The sequence below is a fragment of the Nuphar pumila genome, unplaced genomic scaffold (assembly GCF_984573655.1).
Source record: "Nuphar pumila unplaced genomic scaffold, dmNupPumi1.hap1.1 HAP1_SCAFFOLD_1109, whole genome shotgun sequence".
In the NCBI taxonomy this organism is placed as follows: domain Eukaryota; kingdom Viridiplantae; phylum Streptophyta; class Magnoliopsida; order Nymphaeales; family Nymphaeaceae; genus Nuphar; species Nuphar pumila.
In genome coordinates, this window is record NW_028323588.1 from 18,567 (window position 1) to 30,412 (window position 11,846).

The 11,846-nt window shown below is 51.4% G+C and overlaps 1 protein-coding gene across 1 annotated transcript; it reads right to left on the reverse strand.

The window, feature by feature from the left end:
- Positions 1-1,469: 1,469 nt before the first annotated feature.
- LOC149809535 (sphingoid long chain base kinase 4-like) lies at positions 1,470-4,298 on the reverse strand. Its single transcript, XM_089994784.1, has 5 exons — positions 4,147-4,298; positions 3,676-3,861; positions 2,888-3,097; positions 2,058-2,256; positions 1,470-1,781 (listed from the first exon to the last, which is right to left on the reverse strand). Exons 1-5 carry the CDS (start codon positions 4,296-4,298, stop codon positions 1,470-1,472), a joined length of 1,059 nt encoding a protein of 352 aa, XP_089850910.1.
- Positions 4,299-11,846: the final 7,548 nt, after the last annotated feature.

An 11,846-nucleotide genomic window follows, 5' to 3' on the forward strand; every position in this document is an offset into this window, starting at 1 on the left:
AGGTTGTCAGAAGTTATGTTGCTGTCTGGCACTCCCACTGCAGCTAAGGGAGCAGGAAGTTGATCCTTCAACAGAAGACAAAGAGAGTCGCAACAAGCAACGCGCATGCATGCACTGGCAATTCGGTGCGAAGGCAGCAAAGCTGAGACCTCTCACATCGTTGCTACATGCTCCCACGCTCAGTGCGCAACTGGTTGTGCATGATACAGGCTTTGCTGTGACGACAGCAGTGAAGTCGATTGCAGGAGTGCAAGGAATATGCGCTAGCCATCAGTTAGAACGCTTCCCGGCAAGTGTCGGCAAGTATCGTCGATCCAGAGGCCTTTACACTCGCACTTGGCTGCTGGTGATGCCTGCTCACCAGCAGGCATTTGGGCCAGTGAGGTGAGGACAGCGCCTGTCTGTCTCTCACAGCCCTTGCAACACACGGCCTACAGCTCCTTTCCGCTTGAGGAGCCGAGCGTCTAACGCGTCTGGTATGGAAAGACAGTGAATGGATGGCAAGCACGTAAAAGCAGCTCCCCAAGGCGAACCAATCTTTGCTGGCTGCTCGGCCGCTTTGTTTGTGTGACATCCTCAGAGAAAGGTCCGCACGCACATGGCTGTTGCCAGTCAATCGGCTTTCCAATCGCATGCAGATTCAATGCTGGATGCATTCGGGAAGTCATTTGCCTGACGACTGCCACTTTGGCATTGGGCCTTGAAGACAAAAGCGTGGACTCGGGAGAAGTTCATGGGATATTCGCAGGGGGCATGCTGCTGCAGATGAGAGTAGGACTCGACTACTTCGATGGCTCAATAGGCTTCTTTGCTTGAGGAGTGGTGTGTGGTTGAGCGACACGTGTTTGCAGCTCCAGCTTCAGCTCCTTGACTGTGTCCATGAAGTTGCATTGCCTATAGCACCACTGATGAGGTATTCTGCAGGGGCTGAGTGGGCTTCCACATGTGTGTTGGCGCCCTGTTTTGCCGCGTGCTGCTGAGCCTGGTTACCAGAGGGGCTGTCACATGTTGTATCACACCCATAAACATGGCAAGTCCGGCTACAGGCTTGCGGCATTCAAAACGTTTTGCAAGAATACATAAGTCAGATACTTGTACTCTTATGCTTCCGAGATTGGCAACCCTACTCCTCAGGATGCTGTGCATATATAGGCAGGTCAGATTCAAATGCTGTGTGAAACATGGAAAATTATAATGGGTAGTTAGTGTCGCAAGGAAGTCTTACATGTTGGGAATGTCCTGCATATGTTGCCGTTGTTGATCATGTGCGATGAATGGAGTTCAGTAGCACTTCCTTCTAGCCTCAACAGTTGATGATATTGCTTTCTCACCATGGACTTGTCCCAAACCTGTCCATACTCCTGGTTCACTGTGAGTCAGATTAAGCGTGCACAAGAAAGGTGCCAGTGTTTGTAAAGCAAAACGCGCCCGTTGCCACCCAACTGGCGTAACTGTTGATATATGCGAAATCATGGGCAGGTTTCGACGCAACCGCGGGCTCTCCTATTCTGGTATTCTGGCATGTGTTGAGTGCTACAGTAAATCTGCTGGCTTCTTGATGTCCGCACACAGTGCCCAGATGATTTGCTGCTGGCCACGTTTTCACAGACAGACACAAGATAATTGCCGATTGATTGCGGGCCTGCTTTGACAAGTTGCTCGTGATGATAAGTCCTTGCCCTCACGGACCTCTCATGCCTGCTGCAATGCATTGCCCTCACGGGGACAAGTTCCATGCGTGTGGGATCAGCAACCTGAAAATACCCATCTGTGAATGAGCGCTGCCGCACAACAATGCAACCGCTTACAACACAAAAGCACCTGCGTGTTTAAACGATTGCCAAGGCAGAATAAGTGACGTTTCCTGGGCCATTCATTGCACGCTGCTTACTTCACACACACTTCAACATCAGGTCCACGCATCACAGACTGCCACAACAAAGTTGAAGTGCGACGAGGGAGACAACGGCGGATGTTCTGAAGCCCACCAAAGGACGAAAGATGATTTGTCGCTGGACCAGTAATGAGCGTCCTTAAAATCATGGTGCGACGATTACTGTGAGCATCCCTCGGTGCACTTCCACAAAAGTTGTGTCGTACGCCAAGACCTCGCCGTCGGCTGTGAGCCAGGTACCCTTGGACTTCGGATGAATGGCAAATGCAGCAACACGGTGCAGATCGAGGCATGGCTTATCTTTGAAGCCATCGTCACCGGCGGCAAGCAGCATTTGCACGCTTTTTGCTCGAGTGATCTCCCTGCACAGCATGCAATGCATCAACACGTGGCAGCGGAATGCTGAAAAGGCTGGTTGCATTGCTCGCTGCATCAATCCTGCAGGTTATTGATTCAAACATGTGGTCATGCCGCAAAACAACTGCCCATTTGGTAGCAGACAGACTGCCATAACCCCCTGCCTGTCTCTGGAAAGCATGCAGGCCATCATGTCGGCTGCCCGTAGATTTTTCAGGGATAATGAGACGTGCTCACTCTAGAACTGGTGGTTCCGAGTACCCCTGTAGACGACCTCTGTCAACGAGTCAACAGACACTTCACGATGTGGTACGGATTTCCATCAGGAGAAGTGGTAACGCAGAGACCCCATTGCCACTACACTCAAACATAGCTTCTAGCACAACTCTTCCGATGCATGGCACCATATGGAGTCCCACACCTACTAGTTATTCCTGCTAGCGGGATTGGAATTGTTCTACACAAGTTCATGATACTTTGATCAAGTAAGCTTGGTGGGCTGCTTGACTGGGTGCTTGAGTGCAGCATGAGTATACCAGCCGTTTCCGATACTACGAGTCAGGCGCTGTCTTCGTCAGACAGTCTGTTACAAGGTATTGAGTTTGTAACATGGTGGCAACAAGTTATGATGCATACTTGTTGTTGATCAAGAGGTCCCAAAGGCCGTCGCTCTCGTCACCTTCAGGGTTGAGCTTGAAATCCATGGCTTGCCACGTTGTGCCAGCTGCGCTAAAGACGACAAGGTCATTGGAGTGAAAGTGAGTCCATCCAGCAGGCCATGCAGCTGCATCCATCAAGGATGGCAGCTTGCTTCCCAGCTCATCCAAAATTGGCGTCCTCGGTCCCCTGCACTTCTCATCAACGGCTTACCGAAACAGGCCGAACCAGATGAACCTCAATGGCAGATTGCACTTCAACTCCGTAATGAACAGCAACCTCCACAGAAGTAATCTCGGGACTTGAGGGCGTATATGCAGGTTCAACCTTGCATGGATCCTGTGTGAGTGCATATGTTGGACCATGCAATCCTTCGTGTAATATTGGTTGCACGAGCCTGTGTGCTTGACAACGCTTTAAATACTACAGCCTGGCATTGTGGCGCCTGAGTATAGGTAAGCGACATGCCTTACGGTACCCTTGCCCAACAGCATGTCGCTTACCTATACTCATCACAACACGCATACAGCACACACCTGATTATCGACACCTGTAAGTACCACTTCCGCTACGAACATGGGTGACATCCATTGCCTTCAAGTGGTATACCCAAAAAGGTGGCATCAGGTACTCTTGCCAAACGCCATGGTATGAGTTTCAACTGTCAGTTGTGATAGCAATGGCGTTTCAAGCCATGCAGGGAGCCAAAACTATTGATATGTCACTGTTGAGTCTGAGAATTGGTTCCGGAGTTATCAGAAGCCGACCGTTGACCATTACAAAGCTGCGCGAGGTGCCCCGCCTCAGTCTTTGCCGCAGGATTGGCTTCGCAGCGGGCCTTCACGCCATCGAGTGCATCGGCGCCAACCCACGCGACATATGCCTCATGTTTGCTCCACGAGAGGATCTCCTTCACGGCTCCAGCCGTGAAGCGCTCCCCCCCCAACAGCCACCTGCTCCTCTCACAAAGCATCAGACCACCTGACCAGACAGCCCCAACATATGCAAACTGCGCTTATTCAAACAAGAACTGCAACTTTTGCACATGATGCTTCTGTTCAGCGTGCGTCCTGTAGGACAGTTGAGCAATGGTTTTGAAGACATATTGCATCCCATGCTTGCAAGAAATTGCTAATTTGTTGCATCGATTTCAAGGCTTTCTACCCAACAACATGACTGGAAGATCATCATGTCATGATGATTGTGCCTGGATATCGCAGCACGGGAGCTCAACACACCTGAGAGGCTCTGAGCCGATGTCGACACTCGCGATGAAAGCGAACTGGACAGACAAGAAGATGAGGTGGCGGGTGCGCTGCGATGGTTGATACAGGGTGGCAGCATCCAGGGGGCGAGTGACACCCTTGATGAGCGCGTGCGCTGCTGTCATAGGGCTCCACAGCGCACAGGATGCTGACAGACCGTTGCCGCTCCCCGCTGGAACATGACACAAGGGCAGCCGCAGCACTGTCTCCCAGTCGTCTCGCTTCATGATCCCCTGCACGTCCAGGATCTTGCAGCATCTTCCCTTGTAGCGTTTCTGAGTGGACTGCAGTGCCTCGCCAGAATGGGGTTCGACCTCCAATTCTATCCCGACAGTTCTGCTGCTGTTGATGCCGCTCTACTGCTCTATCTAGCCTATTGCTTAGACCGTCGGGCACGCTCGAACCGGGCATTTGTACATGCAACTCCTTCAATACCGGATGTAGTTGAACACCCCATTTATCACAGAGATAGTTCTGTCATTCTGCAACTGCAGCGCATGTTGGCGTGGTTGCATGTTGATATGCATGTTCCGCAAAGCATTTTCAGGCATCTGAACCCGAAGATCACACGCTTGTGGACTGCATTGACAGAGCACTGCAGTGCCGACAAGAGCCTGCATAGGTTGAAGGCGGATGCTATTTAATGATGTATACAGCATCCGCTCAGCACAGAAACAAGCTTTGGCAAGACTGCACACGGCGACTCTTCATTGAACTCAGCATTGGCTGCATGTACGGGGTTGACAAATTCCACCCTCGAGGGGTGGAAGCATTAGCTTGCAGCCAGGCACTTCACAACAGGCAGTATACTCCATGTCTCTCGTTGATCAAACCCATTCAGTGGCACACAGCACAACCAGATGTGCCGACCAACACCTGAATGACCTCACTGACCGTGCCGTCCCCGCCGAAAACTATCCATGCTGAGTACGCGGATGGAGCCAGCTTCTCCTCAGCGATGTTGATGGCATCTCCAGGGCCTCTGGTCTGAATGATGTCCACCACAATCCCAGCGGCAGTGAGCACGGCTTGGACCTCCTTTGCAATGGTCACACTTCTGCAGAACAAGCTCAGTCCCTCGGTCTGACCCGAAGTCAGAAGACAGCCGTCCTGACAGGAGAGCATGCAGCGCCTGCTTGACCGGGCACTCGCTTTGCCACCCCGTTTTATGAATTCTGTGCTTTGCCAGAACAGCTTTCGACCCCCATTTGTGTCCCGATTTTTGGGTATTTTGGCTGTATGTGGAACCAAAAATCAGCGGGCGTGGAGAAACACTGTATGGAATTCAAGCTCAAAAAGGGTCCTTTGTTTGCCTGTAGCTGTGAATTCCTTTGCTGAGCCACTACTTGATGTCTCAAAGCTGCAACGTTCCCTCAGTAAGCAGGCAGGAGAGTGAACGACTGCCGTCATGACCTGCATGGACAGGTGATCTACACAAGGGTGTTCACGCTGACACTAACTTGCGACAGTGACCTATCTTTAACTCGTCTATTCTGTACCTGCCGATCTCCTGACTATCCCTAATCGTGTCCCTATGTAGCTGTCTTGCAAGTGCAATACCACAGATTTGTATGTGCTGGACCTGCTCAGGCAGCTCGTTTACTGATAGGTCGCGTCCTGGAAAACCACCACGGAGCCCCACAGAACGTTCAACATTTGCTCCGGTCAATGCTCTTGGGACGCACGAGCCTTTGCCGGATTTGGGGTTGACAAAGCCTAGCACTTTTGGAGCTGTTAATGCCCCAGGTGCCAAGTTGCACGCAGCTGCTTGAATCGCCGCACATGCTCTCTGTGCGGTGGCATCGTCGTCGCACTTCAATGGGAGTGACTTCTTCAGCGAACGGATCACTTTCGTCGGACCCTTTGTCGTGATTGGGCAGTACCAGATGTGCACTGATGCGGTTCCCTCTTCCACCGAAGCGCCGATGACATCCTGCCCCATGAAATTCGATGGCGGTGGAGCACAACAACACACACCAGCTGGTGCTGACGTCATCCCCATCGGCGAAAAGCTAACCCTGCTATCTCTGGTGACCTGTGTGTACACGAGACAGGTCACATTGAGCAGAAACATTGCGTTATGACAATGCGCGCATGTGCTCATGGTGTGTACATGGGAACTGGAAAGTTGCTTGCACAAGACTGTGCTTGCATGCCACAAGTCTGCTGCATTGGAAGATAGTCAACGTGAAGATTTCCAGGTAGCTTAGCGGCACTGAACATGTGAAGGACCATGGACAATCCACATCCATCTTGGGCCCTTCAAACAAGCCCTCATTGCTGCTTCAGATATTGATGCTGGACAGCAAAAAACAGGTACTGAACATGCAAGCCATGGACCTCCCAGTACTGAACATGTTCTCCATGTTCGTGCATGCTGACGTGCTCCGATGTTCGTGACTCTGCTGTGACAATGTGGCGCACTTCGCCAGCACGTCATGCGCCAGCACCCCAGAGATGTGGTGTTAGCGCTGGTGCAAGTGATGCGAGTGACGTACATCAAGTTGCCCAACCTGACCATCGAAGCGTGCGGTACAGCTGAACGCATGTGTTAAGCCATTGTCCGTGTGGGCGGACACCAGTATCGCTCTGCTGGAGTTGACCTCACGACCGGTCATTGGGGCCGTGATCTCAGAGTCGCTGGTCATGGCTGTGGGCGTCACAGTCTGAGGATAAATGCGCGAATTCCGGCTTCGTAGGCTGAACGGAAGACGGACGTACGTTGAAGAGTCCGTACACCTGTGCGTCTTTCTTTGCATACACGGCTGTCGATCGGGTGCACCACTTAGGCTAACGATGCTGGGGCAGTAGCATGCTGCAACACGCAAAGCAAGACGTTAAGAAGTAGCGCATGGAACTGGCACGCGTAGATTATGGGGTCGAACCGCACAAGATTTGTGCGGTCGACCCCGTATATATAAAAGAAAATGTGTGCTGGAGGTGGGATTGAGCGACACACAGAGAAACCCTACCGAGGAGGACGTACTGGTACGCACTGAAAAGAGATGGCGACGAGACAGAAAGAACGTTTTGTTTTTGATCTCATAAATCGAAGGGCACAGACATGACGGGATTAGCCATGGCTGATGTGGCCATGTTTGAAGGTGTCTGCACGGTATTATGGGTTCAGACGTTCCCAATGCAGCCCAGCTCGACAGGACACCACGAGAAGTGCCGTTACATAGGTTCGAAAACAAAGAGTACAAGACCATAGACACGTACAAGCAAGAGTTGTGGGTGGGCAAACTACTTGATCAGTCTGCTGTACTCACCATGTGCACAACAGTTGGTCAGAGGCAAAGGGTGTAGACGTGAGGTGCGCGCATTCCACCGAGCGATGAAGAACTACATTTGGCCAGGTCCTGGCTGCTCGTTGTGTCGCCTCGTGTGCGGTCGGTTGGAGGGCCTCCGATTTCCGAGTATCCACAGTCCCCAATCCGAGTCAGGGACCGAGATATTCCACAATTCCCTGGACGCTGGTGCACCCCAGCACAACACATAACAGCCATGCCGTTGCTGTTCAAACTGGGTCCATACACACCATCTGTATCGGCCGCGTGTGTGACAGGTTCTGTCTTGAAGTGAGAACACCCAATTTCGTCTGTTTTGCCATGGTCGGACATCCGGGGCTGCGTCGAAAAACTGCGTCGCGGGACCTCGCGAAGCGCGTCTCGTACCACCATCCTGCACACGGCCACAGATAACTGTGTGACTTACTTTGTCACCTTCCTTTGAAGGCCAGAACCGCGATGAATCAGCAACAAGTACAAAGCCTGTGTCTCAAGGTGTTGCTTTCGCTCATGCAAAATGGAATGTGTTATGAGAATTTAACCTGTTTGGGCAGCGACGTACTTAGCAAGCACAGTTGGTACCATCGGCTTAGGGTAACAGCCTGCGTCGTCCATATATGGCCTCGCTTGGCGGTCAAGCGCACTAGGTTCGGCACACACAATCAGGCCATCAGTCATAGAAGCGCTGCTTTCCAACGGAATGACGGTTGTCTTTCCCTGGTGGAGACGCGGTGATTCAGAGGCCGTCGTTCTTCAGAGTTTCAGGCAGCACGGCTCAGCAGCATTGGTTTTTGCGGCAGCGATGGATGCGGCTATTCCACATCTTGCACGCTGCAGCACTGAACACATTAGCATATGGCACAGTTACAAAATACGAGGTTCACCCTGCATCAAGAGTAAACGCTTTTGGGTTCTCTGGACAATGACAGCCAAGGGGGAAGTCAGAACGCCGCGTTGAGCGTTTCCTCCATGAACATGGAGGGTCTTGCAGAGCCTCCTGAGTTGAGAGACTTGCAATCGGTATCCTTAGCCTCAGTATCTGTAGCACAAATAAGTGCCTAACCCAATGGCCACACTGCCAATTGGCGAGACAGCCTTTGTTGCTGTCATGTCTGAATTGAGGGACACGGCATGCCATGGAGAGCCCGGCGAGCAACTCCGTTCAAGAAGGTTTGCAGGAAGGTTTTGCATGGCCATCAAGCTCATGTCTTCAACAACCAGTCGTCCACATGATTGGGCTTCATCATCACAATAGCCTCCATGGCAGTATTAGAAGAGGCAGACGAGACGCCCGACGCCCAAAATGCGTCTCTGATTCATTTGTATGCACATCCTCTTATGCCCGCGTTTGACCATTTGGCATGTAAGAACTCGATACCTGGACTTCTGAAGCAATGTAAACGCCCGGAGCCCTCCCGAGTGGAGTGGAGCTGTTAGTTGTCGTTCACAATATGATGCGTGAATTCAGCTTCTTTGATTTGATGCGTACTGCAATGGCCTACGACATGGAGCTCGGATGTCCGATGACTTTCGATTCAATTTTCAGACGCTGTTCTCACTTTCAAAACACAGGGCTGCTTCTTCGATGTACGACAGGGTCGTGACAGGGTTCGTTCGTGTGCACAAACACCCGGAAAAGGACTGCGCCAAGCGTTTGGATTGCCAAAACTGTAACGAATCTTGTACATGGATTGAATGGAAACCGATCACGGCTGTGGGGGAACTTATTGGCATCGCGTGGAAACTATCAGTCCCCAAGGCCTCGACGCGTGTGCACACATGCACTTAGTTCGGTGACCAAATTCTCGAGATGCCAAGTCGACGTCCAGCTTACAGTTCGACGTCCAGCTTACAGTGTATTATCCATGTAACTCGATGAAATCCTTGGTGGGGCACTTTCTACTCTTGCGTATTTTGTAGACCGTTGTAAATTGCCAACTCCTGCCAAAGATTCGGACAAGTATCGACAGGCCTCGACCCAGCATTGTCTTCATCATGCGTTTGTCGTATTGTGGTTACATGCAAGCCCATTCTTGGTGACTCTTGTAATGGCAACCGACGTACTTTTCTCACAGCAAGTTGAAACGATGCTTGCAACTAGACACATGTTGCAGAATGCGACGGGTTGCATCGGCAAGTGTTTGCTCGATGGGCCGCTGGAAACATAGTGATGGCTGGCTTGCAGAGGCTTATTTTGATTCGAGGTGCATTTGCAAGGTGTGGCTACCTGCACCCGATGATTTGCAAAGGGCTAGTAGGGTGTGACACCAACCCTGGGTGCCCTGCCGACGAACGTCGCGACATCGCCGACTCCAGTTAAAGTCCAGGCTCCAGTCATGCTATGGGTTATCGTATTTACACATGTACACACTGGTTGCCGCACTGAAGTTGTGGCCTCGCACTGGTTTGAAGTTCCGAACCCTGACACGTCCCAGCTCATCGCTCCTGCATTGACTGCGTACGAGCGCCTAGAGGACGAGCCCTGCCGAGAATGCAGATTGTGTGTCAAATCCAATAGTATTCTGCTGGAGTATGTCCTTCCTGCAAAGAGAATGGAATACGCCTGTACTTGGTGTAACGTAACGTCCAAGAACAAAGATCCTGTCAGGACAAACTGGCCCTGACAATCTATAAGCAGACTATAAGTCATGCTGAAATGAAAAAGCTTGTCAAACCTGCGGGAACAAGCAGTTGTCCCCATCACACACCACATACATCACCAACCTTCCCACGTCCAAAGGGCATCATGTGCTGTTACAGAAGCCAGCAACTCCAATGGAGATGGTGTGGATCCAAGCTGCATGTTCGTGATATCTGCGTCGTTGCATGGGTCTAGAAAAGTAGCTGAGGCTGTGAGCACATGACTGCAGCAACGGGTGAGCCACACCGGCATCATCATCTTGGCGCTCATCAGCGTGTTTGCAGCGTTGCTCCTCGCATGTGCGTGGGGCGATGCTGCTGTCTAAGGCGCCTGCGCCAGAAAGACGTGGCCATGCGTCTTATGCAAGCTGACCAGCAGGATCACGACGAGCCGCGCTTTTGCACCAGTGTCTTCTGTTGCGGGTGCTGGGATTTACCAGGTCTGTCCTCCTTAACGTTTGGGTTTAATTCCTGGTCTCCTGTTGTTCTCTTAAGCTTTCTGGGTTTGATTCCTGCGGCGATGCAATCGTATTTGTGTGCAATAGATTATGTTGCAATCAGTATGATCATTACTATCCAGAGCAATACAGTAATCCGCAATGCGCCTTGCCTGATGGTGTGCAAGCGATTCTTTTCTGTAGTGCATATCTTCAACGTCGATAGGTCTCATGTGACTTCATGACAAGCACGTCAATCGACTTAATGCGCCTGGCATGACCCGTCTCGTACATTAACTCAACCGACTGGCATGCCGATTCAAGGCGGGAATTTGGCAACTAAATTGGAATCTCTATTAGGGGTTGATCTCCTGACAAAGATTTTGAGTGTGGGTTGCGACGATCTCCCAAAGGAATTGACGGGTCGCTTTTGGTCAGCTGTGGCTGATCTCCTTTCTTGCAGGGTACAAGACGAAGACGAAGAAGATCTGTCAGGTCAGGTTATGGTAAGTCAGGCTGGTCCAGGCACGCTTGCCTCAGGTGGTGGTAATGATAACACGGATTCCCAAGTAGTTCTTGGAGTTGCCAATGTCCATGTGATGCGGTAAGGTTGTAAAAAGATACATCATCATCATCATTCTCTCTACGTCGGTCCAATCCTGAATTGCAGGCACCTACAGCAGCTACGGGCTTCAGGACATCAGCTCGTACAAATCCATGGCTCGAGGCAGAGCTCCAAGTTTGTTATGCTGCCGTCTGCTCACACGCGGGTTGACCCCAATTTCACAGGTAGAGTGCAAATCGCTCCCGTCCCAAAACGCCCCCGACCCTTGAGCAGACCGTCGGACACAAGCCATTAGCAGGCACATACTCCTGGAGGGTGCTCCAGCGATTGGCACAATCAAGGCCGAAGCGTTTGAGTCATCGCTGCAGCACAGGTGTGGTGAATCGCAATCTGGATCCATAGATTTATTGCCGTCCATGGTTCCCATCAGCTGTAGGTCATCAGACACTCCCTTGCTAGTGAAAAATGACGATTCCATTCATTGGCGCCAAATGCCACGGCAATGATCGACCCGATTTGACGTTGAAGAAAATATGTGCACCACATGATTTTGCAAGAGATATAGTCTTCAATGAATGCTGTTACCAGACAATGCAACGCTCACATCCGTACAGCAGACCAACAGAGGTTGTCCAGTGAAAGCTGACTGCTCAGCACTTCACGCTGACAACTCGCACTGATGGCCGTGCAGACAACTGGCATTGCGCAACAAGGGACTTCAGCAGAGTGCCATGCGCACGG